This window comes from Lepidochelys kempii, chromosome 1 (assembly GCF_965140265.1).
Source record: "Lepidochelys kempii isolate rLepKem1 chromosome 1, rLepKem1.hap2, whole genome shotgun sequence".
NCBI lineage: Eukaryota > Metazoa > Chordata > Testudines > Cheloniidae > Lepidochelys > Lepidochelys kempii.
In genome coordinates, this window is record NC_133256.1 from 142,276,079 (window position 1) to 142,296,752 (window position 20,674).

Consider the following 20,674-nt stretch of genomic DNA (forward strand, 5'->3'; position numbering starts at 1 on the left):
TACTGCATTTAGATATTCTGTCCCAATATGTGATTTTTAACACAAATTTGACACATTTCACTGCAATTCCTATTTTAAAAAGAGCAACATCACCTACTTAGATGGTAAACTCTTTGGGCAGGGACTCTTTGTTATGTGTTTTGTACAGCACCTAGCACAATACGTGGGCCTGCTCTGACTGAACTCCCTGGGTGCTGCAAGTACGCAGCCGCGCTCAGCCAGCGAGCCGCGCATGCGCAGTCGGTCTACCGCTCGCTCTCTTGCGACACGCGCACGTGGGGCGCCTCTCTCTCTCGATGCCGGTTGCATCACCCGGCTTCCGGGTCCTTCCTGAGGCTGCCCCGTCGCTCGCCTGCGCCACTGCCGCGCTCCCCTGGTGCCCCCACCGGAGCAGCGAAGACCAGAGCCGGACGAGACTGGGCCGGGTGCTTCCCGCATAGCCCGCGGCGCCGGACTCGGAGCGGGCGGCGCCCTCCAGCCCATGTAGCGCCGGGCTCAGGCGGCCGCGGGGGGCTCCTCACTTCCTCTTGGGCAAGATGGCGGGGGACGAGGCGGGAGTGACTCTGGGGCAGCCGCACCTCTCCCGGCAGGACCTGGCCACCCTGGTGAGACCCGAGCCCGAGGCTGCGGGGCCCTGTTCGCCCGGCGGCAGGAGCGGGTCGGGGGAGTCCAGCGCGCGCGCGGCCTGGCTGGGGATGCGCCGGGAGCCGCCCCCTTAGCGAGCCGCCGGGCTGCGGGGAGGGGACCCGGGGTCGGGCAACGCCGGGGGGCGGGGATTTATGCCACCGTCTGCCCCGTCCTGTGGGGAGTGGGGACGCGCCCGGTGGGCGCCGCTGCTGCTGCTGCTGCTGCGGCGGCGGCGGAGGAGGGGGGCGCCCTGGGGCGGGGATCCTGCTGGTGATGAATCTTGAAGCCGAGCGGGGGGTGGGTTGTAAAAACGTCGGAGACCAGAGTTTAACCCACCCCACCCCCCGGCTCCCCGGGAGAAATCTGCAGCTTTTGTTGTTTCTGAGGCTTGATGCCCGATGTTAGGCCTAATGTAGGTGTTTAGGTAGGCGTGATGGAGAGCGTAGATAACGAGGAAGGCGACGTGTTGCTGAACTTGTCTTTTGTCTTGTGTAAGCATCGTCAGTGCCAGTACCTTTATCTTCCAACCTGTGTGTGGGAGTGAGTACGGTGCTCTTGGATAGGGTGCTGACTAGACAGTAATGAAAATGGAAGTCCTCAACCCCGGGAAAATATAGTACTTAGTGATGTTAAAAGTTCGGCGGGAATTGTTTCTGTGGGCCCAGTTTAGACCAGTCCTTTGATACTCTGTTGAGACTACCGAAATGACCAGTTATAGTCTCCTTTCACTTTGGCTATCCGTCTATTAGTTGATTAACCAAGATTATCCCACTTATTTCATATAGGTTACAGTAGGTACATCAGAAGATCTTTCAGTTGCTACCTACCTGGGCTTTAATTTAGCTGGTGGCTTCCCTGTTTACACCTTGGGCTAGTCTCCCTTATTATATAATAGTCTTCAGCAGTTCATAAGTACATATTCATAAGCTCTTTGGGGCAAGGATTCTTTCTTTTATGTTATATGCAGCCCTGAGCATGCTGGTGCTCAACAAATAATAAATGCTAGTGTAGTGATGATCCCTTTATGAGGGTCCTATATTTTCTCCAGTCCTCACTGATAATGACATTGTGAACTGAAAAGATGGATGATCTATGTTGCTGGGAGATCAGATTGGAAAGGGTCTTGAAATTTCAAGTCCTTTCCTAAATTTTGGTTTCATATTTGTACTCAGATTTGTAAAGGGCTAGTTTAAATCCAGTTCTAGGTTCCAGTGTTGACAAAATTTACACACACGCTTAACTTTATGCACTGTGAGCAGTCTTAGTGACTACAAAATTTACCTCCCTTCAACTTGTCATCTTCCTACACAGTGCCATCTGCAGGGTACTTCTTGTACTTACTGACTTAAATGGGTCTAGTCATGGCATCTTAAGTAAGCATAATGACATATTTTTGCGTAGCAGCCATGTTAGTGTGTATCCGCAAAAAGAGCAGGAGTACTTGTGGCACCTTTAGAGACTAACAAATTTATTTGAGCATAAAGCAACAACAAAAAAACTTCAAAAACAGACTCCAACGAGTCTGAATTGGAATTAATTTGCAAACTGGATACAATTAACTTAGGCTTGAATAAAGACTGGGAGTGGATGTGTCATTACACAAAGTAAAACTATTTCCCCTTGTTTATTTCCTCTCCTACTGTTCTTGTAAAGTGCTGGAAATGGCCCACCTTGATTATCACTACAAAAGGTCATTCCCTCACCCCACGCTTTCCTGCTGGTAATAGCTCACCTTTGCTGATCACTCTTGTTGCGGTCTGTATGGAACACCCATTGTTTCATCTTCTCTGTATATATAAAATCTCCCCACTATATTTTCCACTGTATGCATCCGATGAAGTGACCTGTAGCTCTCTGTGTAAGAAAGCTTATGCTCTAATAAATTTGTTAGTCTCTAAGGTGCCACAAGTACTCCTTTTCTTTTTATGGATACAGACTAACACGACTGCTACTCTGAAACCTGTCAAATGAATTTGTTTGTCTCTAAGGTGCCACAAGTACTCCTGTTCTTTTTAAGTAAGCATGTGAGTGTTTCTTTGAACAGTCTCATTAAATGGACAAAATCTGTTTTACGGTGAAGAAGAAAACTTACTAAATGGGTTACTTCCTTTAAAATGTTATGAGTAAGTTCAAGCTCTTGCGCAATTAATGCTAAGTGTAAATTTATTTCCATGCTGTACACAGAGCTAACCAGACCTCCCTGTATAAACAGCATCAGTGCCCACAATGTACAATCCACGTCAGCATTCTCATATGTGTATATATATTGATGCATATATTTCATTGCACTAATATACGAACAGAGGCCTCAATCCTGCACTTCGATTTGCTCATACAGAGCTCTGTTGACTTCAGTGGAGCTCTGCATGTGTGCAACAGTGCACTTGGAGGGCCAAATATCAGAGAAGTAGCCGTGTTAGTCTGTATCCACAAAAACGAGGAGTCCGGTGGCACCTTAAAGACTAACAGATTTATTTGGGCATAAGCTTTCATGGATCATCCACATGGAACTCAGTATTTGGTCAGGACCACATCAGTTATAAACAGTTTCAAAAGTAAAATAAGAGGACACTGACATGGATGTCATCACTTGCCGAATATAATTCATAGGTATTTTATAGTTTAAATATTCTTTTTGGACTGTGTAAGAACAGCATTTATAAGATAAAAGGCTTTGTTATAGAGACAGGAGATTTTGGATGACAGAATTTTTCCATGCTACACCAGTTGGGAATAAACAGATTGGGGGAAAAACAGCTTTTTAAAATCAGTCTAAATTTACATTTGTTTTACTTGTTGCCAATATTTCCTCTAATTTTTTACATCCATGTGCGGAATTAATTTTACGTGCACAAATATGGAGGTGATGTGTGGCGGGGGTGGGGCCAAGGGGTTCGGTATGTGGGAGGGGGCTCAGGGCTGGGGAAGAAGGCGGGTGGGGGCTCTGGCTGGTGGGGTGGGACTGGGGATGAGGGGTTTGGGGTACGTGAGGGGGCTCATGGCTGGGGCAGAGGGTTGGGGTGTGGGGGAGTGAGGGCTCTGGGGTGGGGCTGGGAATGAGGGGCTTGGGGTGTAGGCTGCCTTGGGGCTGTGGTGGGGAGAGAGGACTTCCCACTCCCCCCAGCCCTCTTGCTGCAGCAGCCAGGGGAGAGCGCCTTTCCTCACCTGCTGCGGAGCCATGCAGCTTGGAGAAAACTTATCTTGTAGCCTAAAAGTTTGCTTGAAATCTGTTCCATATAGAATGTTACCAAGCTGACGCCTCTCTCGCCAGAAGTCATCAGCCGTCAAGCTACGATTAATATAGGTAAGAAAAACAAAGTTAATCACAAATGCTTTTGTAACACATTCTTGTTGTCATGCATAGTGCTGAAAAGTCTTAGTAAAAAATTCTGCAGGGAAAATCCAAACCAAAAACTGTTCTTTATGAAACAGAGAAAATTAATAAACAATTGTATTGAAAGTTTTAAGCAAACTTTTAGCAAGCAAACTGCCTAAACTAACAGGCAGTGTTCTTTTAAATAGTAGTGTTAACAATCACAAAAGGAGACATGTCAAATCCTTATTACATTGAAAGATGGCCACTACAGTACAAGATGACTACTGCAATATAAGATCTTGGGAATGAAATGTTTTTAGTTAAAGGGGAAGCGTATGTTGGTGTTGATAGGAGTGCTCTCGAGCAAAAGGTGCTTTGCCTGAGTAAAGACCAGATCTTGTAATGAGCTCCATGTGGATGCAAGGGTCTGTCCACAGAGAGCTCATTTAAAGATCAATCAGTTACTGTAGCAAGTTGCTGTAAAAACCTAGTTAAGAAATCTGTACATGCTTACAATGGAAGCTCTGGATCCACAAGCTTCAAGGACTTACAGGTGTCCTGTGCAAACTGGATCCTTGATATTGAAAGTTTGACAAGTCTCTCTAATTGTGTGTGATTAATGTTTGCTTTTAAAATGTAGGCACAATTGGTCATGTGGCCCATGGAAAGTCAACAGTAGTAAAAGCTATTTCTGGAGTTCACACTGTTAGATTCAAAAATGAACTGGAAAGAAATATCACTATCAAGCTGGGTTATGCCAATGCTAAGGTTAGTCATTACTATGAATCTAAATGTACCCATTTTGACTCTTTTATTAACTGTGTGAAAGTACTTAAATGACCACTGCTAGGTTAAACCTGTTTTTCATCTTTTTTTTTTTTTTATACTTCCAGATTTACAAACTTGATGACCCCAGTTGCTCCCGACCAGAGTGTTACCGGTCCTGTGGAAGTAGTACACCAGATGAGTTCCCTACAGATATTCCTGGGACCAAAGGGAATTTTAAACTAATCAGGTGACTGATCTGAATTCGGTGATTTTCAGTTGCTCTTGCTTTGTCCATAGTTCCCTCAATATAGTTGAAGTACACTTCAAGCGATTGTTTAAAAATGGTACCTTGTTTCTCCATAAGTCTGTTTGTATATTCAGTCCTCTGTTTACTCAAGTGATAAATAGTTTTTACTTCTATTACCTCTGAGGAGCCAGTACAGTTGAGAGAAGGTGCCATATTTTATTTGGGCTTGCTCATCATTTACAAAGTTGCAGTTTGCTGAGCCCAACTTCTATGTTGGCATTTCTAATATACCCGTCACTGTAGTATCTAGAGATCTGAAGAGTATGAGGTTGCACAGATGTGACTGAAGGCATAATTTGACCTGCGGAATCTTTTACTGGTGGTGAGACACAACAGAAAATAAGTCTAATTTTCCAATACTATATTGCTTACAGGGCTGTTTGAATAAAAAAGGCATCCTTTGGCTTGTAACCTGAATTTAATTTAAATCAGAGGTGTGAACAAATTTAAAGTTTATTTTTAGACTGTAACCTAATGTAAATTGTATATCTTTGTCATTTTCCCCCCAGAGATAATAGAAAAATAAGGGTTTTTAAACTGGAGCTATGAAAACTTGAGCCTTAACTTGAGATCATCTTTGTGTTAGGAGAACGATGGGAGAGAGACTTGTTTATACAATTCCTGATAAAGTGTAACATGGTCAGAATGCAAGTTTAAAAGTTTCAGGAGTTATTTGTGATGCTTCATTGGGATTATTCAGATGAAAATAATCACAAGGGTGGTTATCAAATCAGACCTTAATCCGTACTTAAGTGTAGGGGACAGTTCCTCATAATTGAATTTCCTTGCTTTTTCACATACCCTTCAACCTGAATACTTGTTCTAATAGAGTATTTTGGTGGATTGTGACAGTTAGAAAGCTAGCACTAAACAAATCATTAAACACTGGTTTCTTTGACATACTGCTTATTTTACCTACTGTAATTTTTTAAAATATTATCGCTGAAGTGGCAGACAATTCTTTTTCTGTGGCATGTTGTCAAATAATAAAGATTACCCCATTAAATACAGACAGGAACTTGAAATGCCCCCATTATTGTAGCCTACACAATGTAAACTCAAAGATTGAGTCTGGACAGTTACAGGTCAATCTTAGAGATACGGTGCAGTTCTGGCTAGGTTCAGAATGAACATGCATAACCTTGCAAGGAGGGAAATGGGGAGAGAGCTTTTAGAAGAGATAAGAAGTAAAAAAGGAGAATGTGCTAGTACGGCATGGATCTTCATAGTCTGACACATTTAAACTATGCATGGTTGGTTTGTAAGTTTCTGAAAGACAGAAATTATATCCCATAAAAGACATGTAGTACTGTCACCATTTTTCTGAAACTTAAAATTTCAACAAGTAGTTACTTCATTTAGTTATGATCATATGAACATAGTTCCAAAATGTCAACTTTCCATGTTTGTCTTGAAATAATATGCAGTTTTTGTACATACCTTAACTGTGTGCCTACTGGTCACTTCATGCAAACCAGTCAGTTTAATTGGCGATAACTGGCTTTTGTTGTTTTGTGTTTACCCTCCATATGCAACAGGCATGTCTCTTTTGTCGATTGTCCGGGCCACGATATCTTGATGGCTACTATGCTGAACGGTGCGGCAGTTATGGATGCAGCACTGCTTTTGATAGGTAATATTTGGGGTGGGAAAATTGAGCCTCTTTTATAACATAACAATACAACAACTTAATATTGACATTAAAATAATACAAAGGGTAATGGGCGACCAGCTATTACAAAAATTGTGAATGTTATTGAGTCTTGTGTAAAGAGATAAGATTTTAAAACTATGATTGTAGAAAGAGAATATCGTGCCCTCTAAATAGATACGTCTGAAATTGTGGAACAGAATTTGAGCACTTTGACTCGTCCAATAGCTGAAGCGATATTTGACTGTTTGGATGATGGCAGAGGAGTGGTGGGTTGAGATAAAATTTTGGGACTGTTTTTACTTGTACAATAAAATTAGATTTTCATGTTGGAGATGCTTAGACCTATTTGAGCAGGCTTGCTTTTCTCTCAGTTGTTTTATCTGCCCTTTCTATTAATTTAAATATGTAGTACTGATGCTCGAAAGAGAGTGGGGTGAGGTGGGAAGCAATGGTAAATTCATTGTGATGTGGACAGAATCAAAGGACCCCATTTGGGCCATTCTTTCTGTTGATAGACTGATTTAGGAAGAACTTTCACTAATCTGACTTGAGCAGGTGTGTAAAGTGTGTGAAATAAATTAAACTTCATTTTTATAAATGTTCAGAATAGTATAATAATGCAACGCCAAAATAAATTCAACTATGAATTATGTTACGTCTGGTCAGACAACATATTATTTGGGAAACAAAACAATAATATACTCAAGTTAGCATTATTTTAAGTGTCTGAATAGCCATGAAATATTTAATAATAAGTAGTAATTAGTCTTTTTGATCTATAGCTCACCAAGGCACTTCACAAAAGGTGGTGACCACTGTCTTTCTTTACACAGGGGTAACTGAGGCACAGAGAGGTTAAATTACTTTCCCATAGCCATACAACAAGTCAATGGCAGAAGTAGATACAGCAGAACCCAGTTTATCCGATCTAATTGGGACTGGGGTCAGATCGATAATCAAAAATTCAGATAATCCAGAGAATGGGAGAGTGCGAGGTTGCAGTGCCATCTAGCAGCCACACGAAAGATTGCCCACTTCTTGATCTGTGTGTACTGGTTGCTGGGTTAATACGGAGAGCCAGATAATGAGGGGTTGGATAAACGGGCCTCTACTGTATATGTTTTAGTAGAACACACTCACCATTTGTCTCTGTGTGTACGCACAATCTGCCAAATAAAACTGCACAGTGTCAAACTACATACAACTCAAATGTAAAGTTGAGATATATATTTAAACATAGTTCCCAGTCACCTTTTCTGACAAAGACATGAGTGGATGGATATCTATATACCCTGGAAATCCAATGAACTCTATTTTCAGAACAAAAGGGATAGGAGAATTAATTTCTAGTTATCAGAGTCCTCCACTAATGCCTCCGTCCCCATATAATAGATCAAACCCCCAGTGAGCTCAAATATTGTAACAGCACATTAGGGGAAAGGTGACTTTCTGGGAAGTAGAACCCAAACAATATTGATAACCTTAATAGCCATGTGCTTTCTGAATTTTTGGTTTGTCATTAAAGTTTAGAGCTCTTGGCATTTTTGTGTCTGAGATGAAGAGACTGCACTAAACCCATAAGCAATTAAAAAAATTAGCGACTTGATGACTTTTAAGCAAGCAATATTTTTTCAAGCACACAATGAGGTGGTAGATGTTCACACAGTTTTGTGTATCCTTATTATAGATGACTGTACATAATCACTTTTTCCCCTTCCCTTCCAGCTGGTAATGAGTCATGCCCTCAGCCCCAGACCTCTGAACATCTAGCTGCTATAGAAATCATGAAATTGAAACACATTCTAATTCTACAGAATAAGATTGACTTGGTAAAGGAGAGCCAGGCTAAAGAACAGTATGAACAGATTCTTGCATTTGTACAAGGTAAGTTTCCAGAAGCAGAAATGCAGTATTGCTGGAAGTTCTGTGTAATTCTTCAATGCTGGGAGTTAGGCTGACATGAAAAGCGTTATCTGGTCAGGACAACCTGATGTCCAGCTCAAAGAATTAGCAGATGAGTCAGGCTTTTGTAGCTTTTAAAAAAAAAAAAAAAAAAGGTTGTGTAATGTTTTGTTTTCTAGATATTTCAATAAGATTTTTCTTTCAAATATGAATTTAGTAGCATTATATTCTGCTTCCACGCTGCTACAATTAATGGATTTTAAGGGTTGTTCCTAAACACACAAACTGGGTGTAAAATGACTTGACTTGAACCTGAGTCTCCCACATCCCAGATGAGTGTCCTAACTACGGGGCTGGAGAGTCAGTCTGTCTTTCTCAATACATATTTAGTTATACAAATGAAACTGCTCTAATGGGATCAGGCAGAGCAGGGACTTGAATCTGGGTCTTCCACGTCCCAGGTAAGTGCTCTAACCAACAGTTTTGTTGAAAAATTCCCAATGAACTCTGTTAATCAGTTCCCCCTCTCAACTACTTCTATGCCACTGTTGATAGCCTGCCTACCTCTACTCTCCTTATCTCAACCATTGGGCACCTTGAATTCTAGCCAGTCCTCCCTTCTCGCATCCCCCTCCCCCCATTCTTTCTCACGCATTTCCTTGGGTATCCCTTTACGCACAGTCCATTCACCGCCAAATGTCTACTTGAGTTGAGCTACTCCCTTGCTGCAGGCCCACTGAGCTAAACTATGTATCTTGGGGTTTTATACTGCTACCCATCGCTGTAGTATCTGAGCATCTTCCACATAGAACCAGTAGCAGTCACTAAGTCTCTAGTGGATTTCAGAGAGGCTCTGGCTCTTCTTCTGTCTTGTAAACCTCTCCTTATTCTCATGCTTCCTCTCCATGCCATGAGCTTCCTACCATGCTGTGGTGCACTGGGAGCCAAGGCAGCAGCTCTAGGGGAGCTTTTCAGGTGTAGAAACCTTGGCTCAGAAATCTTGGGCTTTTACCCCATGAGCCTTGTACCCAAACTCCACACACCCCTGCAAACCATCCCTTCCCTCTGGTTCCCCAGCGCCCTTCTGATTTTTATTTCCCATCTCTCCAGAACCTCTGCCACTTAGCCTTGCTCCTTGGCTCAATGGGGGTATTTGCAAAACCCAGCTATGGAGGCAGGTTAGCAGCATCAGAAGATGGATGTGGTTGACAGGTCTGATCAGTCCTGTTATATAACCTTTGTGTAGTTCAAAATTGTTGGCTTGTGTCAGGGACACAACTTCTCATGTGTTTAAAATCTCATAAGTGGCCTAAATGCAAGGTACTTTTGTGTGTGAATTTTGAAGTTTGTGGAGATTGAGGTTATTTCACTAGAGAAAGTCAAGCAAATGTGACTAAGCCAGGGAGAAAGTTCAAAGAGAGAGCAATTTTAAAATGTCTCTTTTTCAAATTTAATAATATTTCACTAAAAAAAAACTGTAGAACATAGTTGTCCGAAGAATTATTGTACCAAATTTGAAAGCTAAATTAAATCAGTAAAGTATGAATCAAGGATTTTAGTCTTGCTTTATGCGCAAAACTCATTGCAATCTTAATTATGGAATTGCTACTGATGCATCAAATATTTTAGATCTCTCATCCTCTATAGGGTATCTCAGCTCTGTTCTTTCACTGCATCTTGGCCCTAACTGCTTGTTCTGTTTCCTCTCATTTTTCACAACCCACATCCAGAGAGAGGTTTCCCAGCTGTGATCTGTTTACAGTCCCCACAAGTTGCTGTGTTTGTTAGAATGCAGTCTGGCCAGGTCGTAAAATGTAGGGCTTACCTCAGTATAACTTTAGTTGCTCAGGGGCATGGAAAAGCCACCTCCCTCAGTGACGTCAGTTACACTGACCTAAGCTCTAGTGTGGACAGCACTATGTCGGCAGGGGAAGCTCTCCTGCTGACATAGCTACCGCCACTTGGGGAGGTAAGATAATTATGCTAACAGGAGAGCTCTCTCCCGTCTTCATAGAGCATCTGCACTAGCTGCGCCGCTGTAGCAATTCTAGTGTAAACTAGTCCTTAAAATCTAGTGGGCAAGGGGCTATGGCAGGGGCAGGCAAACTTTTGGACCTGAGGGCCACATCGCGTTTCCAAAATTGTATGGAGGGCCAGTTAGGGGAGGCTGTGTCTCCCCAAACAACCAGGCGTGGTCCGGCACTCGCCTCCTATCCAACCCCCGCTGCTTCTCACCCCCTGATGGCTCCCCCGGGACTCCTGCCCCATCCACCACTCCCTGTCCCCTGACCAACCCCCTCTCTCATTCCTGACTGCCCCCCAGGGACCCCTGCCCCATCCAACCCCGCTGTTCCCCGCCCTCTGACCGCCCCAACCCCTATCCACACCTCCACCCTCTGACCACCACCCCGAACTCCCCTGCTACCTGTACAACACCCCTCCATGCCCCCTCGCTCCCTTACCACGTTGCCTGGAGCACCGATGGCTGGCAGCGCTACAGATGCACCACCCAGAGCACTGGGTCAGGCCATGGCTCTGCAACTGCGCTGCCCGGCTGCCCAGAGCGTTGTGTCGGCAGCGCAGTGAGCTGAGGATTTGGGAGTGGGCGAAGGGCGGGGGAGGGGCTGGGGGCTAGCCTCAGGGGCCAAGCAGGAGGATCCCGCAGGCTGGATGTGGCCCGCGGGCTGTAGGTTGCCCACCTCTGGGCTAAGGGATCTAAGTCCAAATCGGTTTTCATGAAGAATCTGTTTTTTACCTCTGTGGTAACTCTGCCCCTTCAGTGCCTACATGCACAATTGTATTCCTCCTATCCAGTAGGTACGCTGCTTATCTCCGGTTAAGAGGCTGAAACTCATGTCATGCCACTCCTGATCATCAAGCATGAAGCAGAGTTCCTAGAGTAAAACACTGCCTCAAGAGCCCACTTGGAGAGCAAACTATATAGGCCTCCCACACAGAAACTCACAGAACTCCCTGTAGGCAATGTACAAGCCATATTGTACTACCTTGAAAAGTAGTTGTGGCTTAATATGAAAATAAATATGACCTGACACTTTGGTCATGTTGTTTTTATGGACTTCTGGTTTGGGGAAATATGTAGAAATTGTCCCTGAAATTTCATTTGTGGTTTTAGTGCGTCATGAATACTCATATACGCTTTGGTATACGCAACATAAAGTCTGATGTAAAACAACTCCCAATTTTTTTGTTGTAGGTACAGTTGCAGAAGGAGCTCCTATTATTCCAATCTCAGCACAGCTGAAATACAACATTGAGGTGGTTTGTGAGTATATAGTAAAGAAAATTCCAGTCCCATTGCGAGACTTCACATCAGAACCAAGACTTATTGGTATGTAAATGTTTAAAGCTTACCTATATGTTTAACCACCCTTTCAGACAATGCTAATATTGGCGGCATGCTCTAAAGAGGGTATGAGGAGCATTTAGCACGCTAGCAATTTCAAGCCTCTCTATTTCCTGAAATCTTAAATATGAGTGTTGTCTGTGTGTGTATATATACAATATGACTATATATAAATGAACTGCTTTGATTTGGGCATTTTAAATGTGGATATAATATGAAAACGGCAGTGAAAATGAATAATTTATCTTAGAAACAAGGTAGATAAGATAAACTTTTATTTTACCAACTTCTGTTCGTGGAAGGTACAAGCTTTCGAGCAACACAGTGCTCTTCTTCAGACCTGCGGAAGGAAGCAGAGTGATTTCTAAATCAGATTTGCTCTTTATACATTAGATTACTCTGTTAAGCACTGACAACTTTGTGGTATCTGGAAAATCAAGCTGCATTCTGTTGCAGTTAAAACTCTTGGGAGTAAATAGATATGGCTTGAAGACACAAGGGGTGGATATGCTGGCACCCCCCTTTCCCACCCGCCAGTCAGTTTTCCAAGTGGCACACTTCAATATTTTGTTATGTCACTTGGGCATAAATGTTAAAGCATTGGATTTTGTTCATTTCTAAAACATCTTCCTATTCAGTTCATCCACTCTAGATGTATTTTACATAAAACACTGAAATCTAGAGTGTGTATGTATATAGAACTTAACAAAGTCGGTCTGTTAGAAATTAGGCTAAAAGCAAAGGTCATTTTCTCTTACAAGTGTTAGGATTTCCTCCAGTATTCTATCGGTGGTCAGCCTTTTTAAAAAGGAGCTGATATATAATTCAGTTTCTGAATTAAACAGAGAAGCTTGTAATAGAATTTAGAAAAAGCTTCTCCTATTGAAGACAGTGGCAAAACTCCCAATGGGACCGTGATTATTTTAGAGCACGCATTTCTTTCATTGCCTTTACGTAAATCTTAAGCATGCAGGAGGTTAAATGTTGTACTTTCACTTCTGAACACTATAAATTGTAGAACAGTGCCTAAAGAATACTTTTATTTTGTTCGTAATACTTTCTTAGAAGCTTGTAAATCATCTTTCTCTGGTTTAGTCTTCTTCCACTTGGCGAATAGTTTGTTTTCCAAGAAAGTTGGATGTAGCATTACTTCCTCCTTTATGCACTGATATCTCTAATGTTTGCATGGCTTTGAGAATAATTTTTAAATACTAATTAGTTTGTGATAAATGTATTTACTGAGAACTAAATTACTTAAAATTGTATTTTAAAGTACAGTGGATATTCCTTGCCAGAATGCGTTAACATGTTTTGGGTTTAACCAGCTTAATTTGACCCATGGTTCATGTAGTAGTTAAAAACTTATGAAAAAATTGCATGCAACAGACTGCATAGCATGGTGAATACAGGGAGTTATTTTCATTGTTTGGAGTAGATTTTAAAAAAAAAGACAAGAATTGTAAACATCGCATAAGTGTCACTAGTCAAGCTTCTATATATCTTAATAATGGATTTGTGTGCTTTTCAGTAATTAGATCTTTTGATGTCAACAAGCCTGGATGTGAAGTAGATGACCTTAAGGGTGGTGTAGCTGGCGGTAGTATTCTAAAAGGTGTATTAAAGGTAATAGCTACTCTTCCGCCCCCCCTGTCCTCCAAATACCTCATTAGTTATTATAATGTGTAGACGCATAATAGGTGTTTCTTTGTGGTCAATACAAAGCAACTTAAAGGTATATAGTCAGTTTTAAAAAATTAATTAAAATTAGCTTCAGGTACTACCCCCACCTGAGTTCCCCTGTCTTTGGTTATGGTTTCACAGTCCTGTTTTAAAATGTTTTCCTTTTGCCTTGTTGCTGTTTGAAAGTTAAACAGAAATGGGAAACAATGAAATTGACCATGCCCAATCCTCTCCCCCCGCCCCTCCCTCAAAAAACAAAAACAAAACAAAACCATTTATTTGTTATAGTTAGGTTTTTACTAGTAACAAAATATATATATTTTTAATTGACATAAGTGATTTTTTTCCAAAGTTGATGGTAGTGTCCCTTTCTATTCTTTGCAATGAATATGAGGGTGCAGTTTCCCCTTCTTGCATGTGCATATTTATTTAGTAAATCATTTAAAAAAGGTGGAGTTTGAGCCGTGCTGATAAATCTAAATAAAGTTAAGGAGTGTGTGCTAACTATGCACTCAGTCACCACATTAAAAGTGAATATGACTGAATACTCGGCTTTTGTATGGAGTCCGATCAACAACAAGTTTTCCAGTCTTTTTTGTCTATTAAAAATAACATCCTTGATTATTAAACTGGAAAGTTAAAAAATCAAGTTTATGCACCACTTATACAATTTGATCTTCTATGTTCTTTTGCTTGAACAGTGAAACTACATTGTTGCACTGTCTAGTTTTTCGTACACTAACTCAGTAATATAGTGTTTGGGATTGCAGTACTATTAGAAAACGTTTAAAATAAGTTAGAATTTAAATGTTGGGCCTAAAACTAAGAGTGATCATCTAATAAATCAACTTTTTAAAGTACATTTGAAGGCAGTGTTAACTACCTTTTTATTACCTGTGTAATACAGAGGTTTTTAAAAGTTCTGTTGATTTTCCAGGTAGTACCACTATAATTCTGTGATGCAACAGCCAAGTGCTGTTAATATTAATGTAACTGTTGGAAAAATAACTCTTCTCTCCCACCACCAGCTAGCTTTTTACTCTGGTGAAAAAGAAACATCTAACCACTTTTTCTCCACTGTACTTAGGTAGGCCAGGAACTTGAAGTCAGACCTGGTATTGTATCCAAGGACAGTGAAGGAAAACTCATGTGCAAGCCAATCTTTTCCAAAATTGTATCACTTTTTGCAGAACACAATGATCTACAGTATGCTGCTCCTGGAGGCCTAATTGGTAACAATGTTTTTTTAATGAAGAGATTTTTCTCCTCATGCCTATTTTTGAAAACTTAGATGGTTTCAGATAACAGTACACTTCCTGGGAAGAGGGGGGAATTTATTGCAATTTACAGTAAATTCTAATGTGTGACTCCTACAGCAATTGTGTACCTTTTAATATATATGTAATGAAGCTTTATAAAACAGTGCCAAATAGTGTAAAATTTAGTTATTTATCTAAATTACATTGGTTAACTCCAGCAGGCTTCTGTATTATCTGTGCTGCCACCAGCATGATGAATTCTGGGGCATTGTATCACGGCTAGTTAGAGTTCACAGATCCTAAAAAAGAGTAAATAGGTGAGTTCAGTTCTTAATGTGCTGAACGCCCACCTCCAGCTGGGTAGTGGGGATGTTTAGTATGTCACTAAGAATAATGGTTAATTTCATTTGTAGGTCTCCTTTAAATGTATTTGATGCGTATAAATATGATTACTTTTTCAATTATTCCTCAGAAGTTGTCTTGTTCTGAAATAGGTGTTGGCACTAAAATTGACCCAACTTTATGTCGGGCTGACCGAATGGTGGGGCAGGTTCTTGGTGCAGTTGGAGCACTCCCTGAAATATTCACAGAGCTGGAAATTTCCTATTTCCTGCTTAGGCGACTGCTAGGTGTGCGCACTGAGGGAGACAAGAAAGCTGCAAAGGTTAGTATATTTGTGCCTGTTCTGTTAAAAGGACATTATCATGGTACTTGTCAGACTTTTTTTTGTTTTGAAGCTTTTACTCTGTTAACCCCCTGGAAATTAATTCCACTGAGATGTGAGTGTTTATATTTATGCATGCTTTCGTCTTTCCTTTCTTCCTGGTTTCCATACATAATGTTTGCATTTCAGAGGGGAAAAACAATGGTACATGTCCACTTAAATACTATGTAAGGATGCCTTTCACAGGGGGAGGAAATTCATATACTGGTAACCTAAAGAAATTTGAAGCCTTGTGATTCTTAAAGTTGGCCCTTCTTCCAAAGATGCTGGTAATCCTTGTTCCTTCCCCTTGTTGTTCTCTTCTCCATTCATCAGCTGCAAAACTTGTCATGCATGATCCTGCTAGTTTCATGTACATCCTAATACTTTGCCAGTCTAGGGATGTGGTGGATTCTCCATCACTTGAAGTCTCTAATCCTAGACTAGATATCTTTCTAAAAGGTATGCTATGGCTCAGGAGTCAGCAGCCTTCGGCAAGCGGCCCATCAGGGTAATCCACTGGCGGGCCACGAGACAGTTTGTTTACGTTGACCGTCCACAGGCACGGCCCTCCTGCAGCTCCCTGTGGCTGCAGTTCATTGTTCCCGGCCAATGGGAACTGTGGGAAGTGGCGTGGGCTGCTGGGACGTGCTGGCTGCCACTTCCTGCTGCTCCCATTGGCCGGGAACAGCGAACTGCGGCCACTGGGAGCTGCGGGGGGCCGTGCCTGCAGATGGTCAACATAAACAAAATGTCTCGTGGCCAGCCAGTGGATTACCCTGATGGGCTGTGTGCCAAAGATTGCAACCCCTGCTATAGCTCAAAAGTTGTGGGCTTGATACAGGAATTACTGGATGAGGTTCCATGGTCTGTTTTGTGCAGGAAGTCAAACTAGTGGATCATTATGATCCCTTCTGGCCTTTAAACTATGAAAACTGCTTCACACTGATTTATTTTATTGGTAAATTAGGTGTTGCTGTCATTTTGGATTTTCTCTTTGTGACTGACTCTGAATTGAGCAGTTATTTTGGTGGTTGTATTTGGTGAAAGAAGAGAGGCACAAGGATCTGTTTTATATTGATGTCAATTATGGGGTAAAAAACTTTAGCTTTGTATATAGTTTATACAACCTTAAAACAATTATTATTTCCCAGAAAAAGGCAGACTGATTTTTGTAGATGAGTCTGAGGCAAGTAATCTGGAATATTATTTGTGCTGAGCCTTTTTATATTTCTCCTACGTTAGAATGAAAATGAGAAACACTTTATCATGTGTCTAAAAATGGACATCGTTTTATCATATTCGTGTGCGGCATGGTCCTAGACATTTGGTGCTTGCCTCCCTTTCTGTTAGTATTTTTCTTTGGTAACCTAGCTGTAGCAGTCAGATATAAAATCTTTTTTTTTTTGGTCTTCATTTAAGTTATTGGCTGCAAAATGCTATCAATTTTATAAGTTATTTGCATATTTAAAGTAAAACTTACAGAATTCTTTATATCTTCTTTCAGGTGCAAAAACTATCCAAGAATGAAGTTTTAATGGTAAATATAGGATCCTTGTCTACTGGAGGAAGAGTTAGCGCAGTGAAGGCTGATTTGGGCAAGATAGTGCTAACTAACCCTGTGTGCACAGAAGTAGGAGAAAAAATTGCCCTTAGTCGAAGAGTTGAGAAACACTGGCGGTAAGTTGGCAGTACAGTGACAAAATAACCCCTTGATACTACTGTGTTGCTCTGACACCAGTACTATCTGCCTCTGCTGTAGAATTCCTTTGTTCCTCTAAATTCTCTAAGCACCTAATCACTATTTCTATGGGTCACTTTTTTCAAAAATGTTAAGTGAAATAGTGAAAAATTAAATACTTTGTGCGCTGCTTAACATAAATGCACAATAAACCTTCTGATGCCATGAGTTGTGACTTGATAACACAGTCATACCACAGTAATATTAACAGCAGGAACTTTAACCCAGTGATGACAAAGACCAAATAGAAATTAAGGATACATTTAAGACTGGGTTTATCTTAAAGCAGTAATTCTCAGCCTGTGGGCCTGGGCTCAGCAGTTCCAGCTACATGTGACTGCCAATGCAGCTTTGCAAAGTGTGGGTGGTGGGGAGGACAAGGGAACAAAGGGACACTGATCTCCAAGGACCTTTTTCTCTGGCTCCCGTGAGACTGGAGGTGTCAATTTTTTTAGTCAACACAGATTACAAGAATAATGTGGCTGGTGGGGCACCCAAAAATATCCTGTAGCAGGATCCCTAAAGTTGAGGAGCAGTATGGCTGGTGGCTCCTTTTTAAGCTTATTTGCTTCGCTTCTCTTCAAGCAACTGCCCACCTAGAATGTATATTCTCTGAAAATAAAGCTAGTACAGAAACACTAAGCAATCTTGTCCCCTACACCCCCTGTGTGGCCCTCGCACTGTGGTAAGGAGAAAAAGGTATGTTAACATACTCCCCAGTAGTTCTGATCTGGCTGAGACATACCGGGTTTTGAACATCTGTTCTGGGAAATAGTCATGGCCAGTTTTCTGGATCACTGTGGCAGGCAGTTACACCTTGCTAGCTGTTTCTGTAACTCTCTCAGCAGGTCAGCTCAGCAGCAGGCAGAGCTGGCAGCCAAATGCCTTCAGTAGAGGGGTAGCTAGTGGGGATTACTGGAGTGGCTACTAAGTAAGGAGGAGAGGAGCACACACTTTCTGAGCAGATAAGGAAGGAATGAGCACCAAGAGAAAAATGGGGGAAGCTGAAGGGGAGCTATGTGAATAGAAGATGAGCAACATTTTCCAGCAATGACTTGTCAAATCTGTGGTTTGGTAGCCGCTGGGTTTTATAGGTATTTTGGTGCAATTTTTTTCTGTTTTTTCTTCCCTCCTTTCAAACAAACCTGTATTTCACCAAAATGCTCACAGATCTCTCTTGTTGTTGGGGCTAGCACTCTCAGGTGCACTTTTATTAGAATGGTTTGTGGCACAGTTTTCACATGTTGCCAACTATACTGTAGTAGAAGGGAAAGGAGAAAAAACAAAACTAAGCAAGGAAAGAAACAGAGAGGGGATGGGTAAAGAACAAAGAAATTGGGAAGGTTCTAATTAGGAAGAAAAGAGTGGGGACAGCTGGTACAGAGGAAGGGGGAAAGAACTCTGCCTCTTACACTCCCTTCCTCAGACTTTCTAGGGAAGTGAATGAGAGAACAAGGAGAGGGGCAGTTGGGATATAGTGGAAAGTAAAATCACATAGAGAAAGAGGCACAGGGGTTAAAACTGGGAGAATGGACAAATAGGCAAAATGCAGCAACAACACCAGGGATATGTAGGGCCTGAGTGTGGCTTTGCCACAGCTGTGGGCTCCAGCCTAGAAAGGCTTGAAATAATGGATTAATTACTTCAATTCCATTTTTATGAATGTACACTGTTCTTCTGGGAATTGTTCCGAAAGATGTGAGAGCCCAGAGTTTTGGCAGACAAGTTCAAGACTAACATCAGGTTCTTCCATGGCTCCCTTCAAGGAGTTGGGAGAGTCTTAAAGGCAGTTGCATCGATTATATGTGCTGTCTCTTGGCTGGAAAAGTGATATTGCAGTATTTTTAAAAGCTTTCTCTGAAGCTGCATCTTGAGCTAGTGGAAAGAATTAGTGGATTTTTTAAAATGCAGTGGGTGTGTAAGGGGAAGTACTAAGAGGGAAGATTTTTTCTATTACCCAGTACAAGTGGTAAAAACAATTTTGAGAATTATGTCAACTTTGTGTTGAGGTTACACCCTCAGTGAGAAATGTTGACCTCAAAAATTGAACTATTATATTCCTTTTTTTGCAAGGTGTTCTCATTTCCCTTTAAAAGTAGTGTAACGCTTTATGCAAGTTGGAAAGCAATAAAGCTATCAACACATTTTCATTTGCAGTTAACTAGACGATTATGGGCAAGTAGAACCTTTGTGTGTGTGCTTCTGTTTAACAGCACATTTTAAAAAATGGTCCCATAGCTTAAGAAAAAGTCCTGTTTGCTTATGGTCTCTCCATTATCCTCCCCTCTCCTATGCTTCCAGCAGCCAGTCGTCTTTAAGATTTTGCAGTGCAGGGGAGGGAAGGGGGAGTTCAGAAACTTCTGAAACCTGTGTGAGTACTCCTAATACAAACATGACTACAGGGTTTATATAGAGCTTTTGCCATTTGCATTTTGAATATTTTCTAAACACAATTACAAATAACTTGTTTTTCATTTTTCAGTTTAATCGGCTGGGGTCAAATAAGAAGAGGAGTGACAATCAAGCCAACAGTTGATGATGATTGAAAAGTAAAAATGAGTGTGTCATTTTGAGAGATGGAATGCCTATTTCCATATGCTGGGGGGTACATTTTTGGAGTGAAATTTGTTACACAACTCCCATTGCTCCAGACTTTTTACTGGAAATTTACCCTCTTACTAAAATACTAGTCAGTATCTCCAATGAAAGGGTAAAAAATTGTCATAGAGGTGGATCTAATAATCCACATTTTAGCAGAAACTAATTGTATGTGTTTCATGCCATATCTAATTTATGTTAATTTGTGTTTGAGAAGATTGTTTAATATCACTCAAGTCACCCCCAATGTAAAACACAAACCATAAAATATGTTTTGAAATAAAATACTGCTTCTTATTTTTTCATTAATTCTTATCCTTGGTAGTGAAAGGCTGCAAAGATTGTTCAAGCAGTACAAGAATTTAAAAAGAAAATAAACTCTCCTTGAAGACCAATTCCCTGTTTTTGCGCCGCACCTAGTTTTAAGTCTCTGAGCTCTTTACAGCAGATATTTCTTCATGTTTCCAATTCTTGCTTTGTGAATGGTGACTTTTATATTTTGCAATTAGGCTGCTAACAGTGATGACTTATTAGTCCTGGAAGACACACATTCAAGAGGAATTGCTATTGAAACATACAAAGGGGAAAACACAAGAAACTCCTAGGAAGTGGAAATACTGTTTTAAATCTTATTTCAAAATGTTTCCAGTGGTCAGACAACCCATGTAAAACAGCTACTGTTTGACATGATAAAGTTCTCTATAGAGGGACAAATCCTTCTACAGGAGGCGCTTACCTCCTAACTCAGTGGTTTT

At 41.2% G+C, this 20,674-nt stretch overlaps 2 protein-coding genes across 3 annotated transcripts in view; both read left to right on the plus strand.

Annotated features, from left to right (window-relative positions):
• ZFX (zinc finger protein X-linked) overlaps nucleotides 1–20,674 on the plus strand; it is a 221,199-nt gene that overhangs the window by 131,082 nt on the left and 69,443 nt on the right. The window lies entirely within an intron of this gene.
• On the plus strand, nucleotides 352–20,216 carry EIF2S3 (eukaryotic translation initiation factor 2 subunit gamma). Its single transcript, XM_073357457.1, has 12 exons — nucleotides 352–605; nucleotides 3,868–3,931; nucleotides 4,584–4,711; nucleotides 4,837–4,958; nucleotides 6,557–6,651; nucleotides 8,398–8,556; nucleotides 11,789–11,923; nucleotides 13,467–13,561; nucleotides 14,706–14,850; nucleotides 15,372–15,541; nucleotides 17,088–17,260; nucleotides 19,804–20,216. Exons 1-12 carry the CDS (start codon nucleotides 537–539, stop codon nucleotides 19,865–19,867), a joined length of 1,419 nt encoding a protein of 472 aa, XP_073213558.1. The 5' UTR covers nucleotides 352–536; the 3' UTR covers nucleotides 19,868–20,216.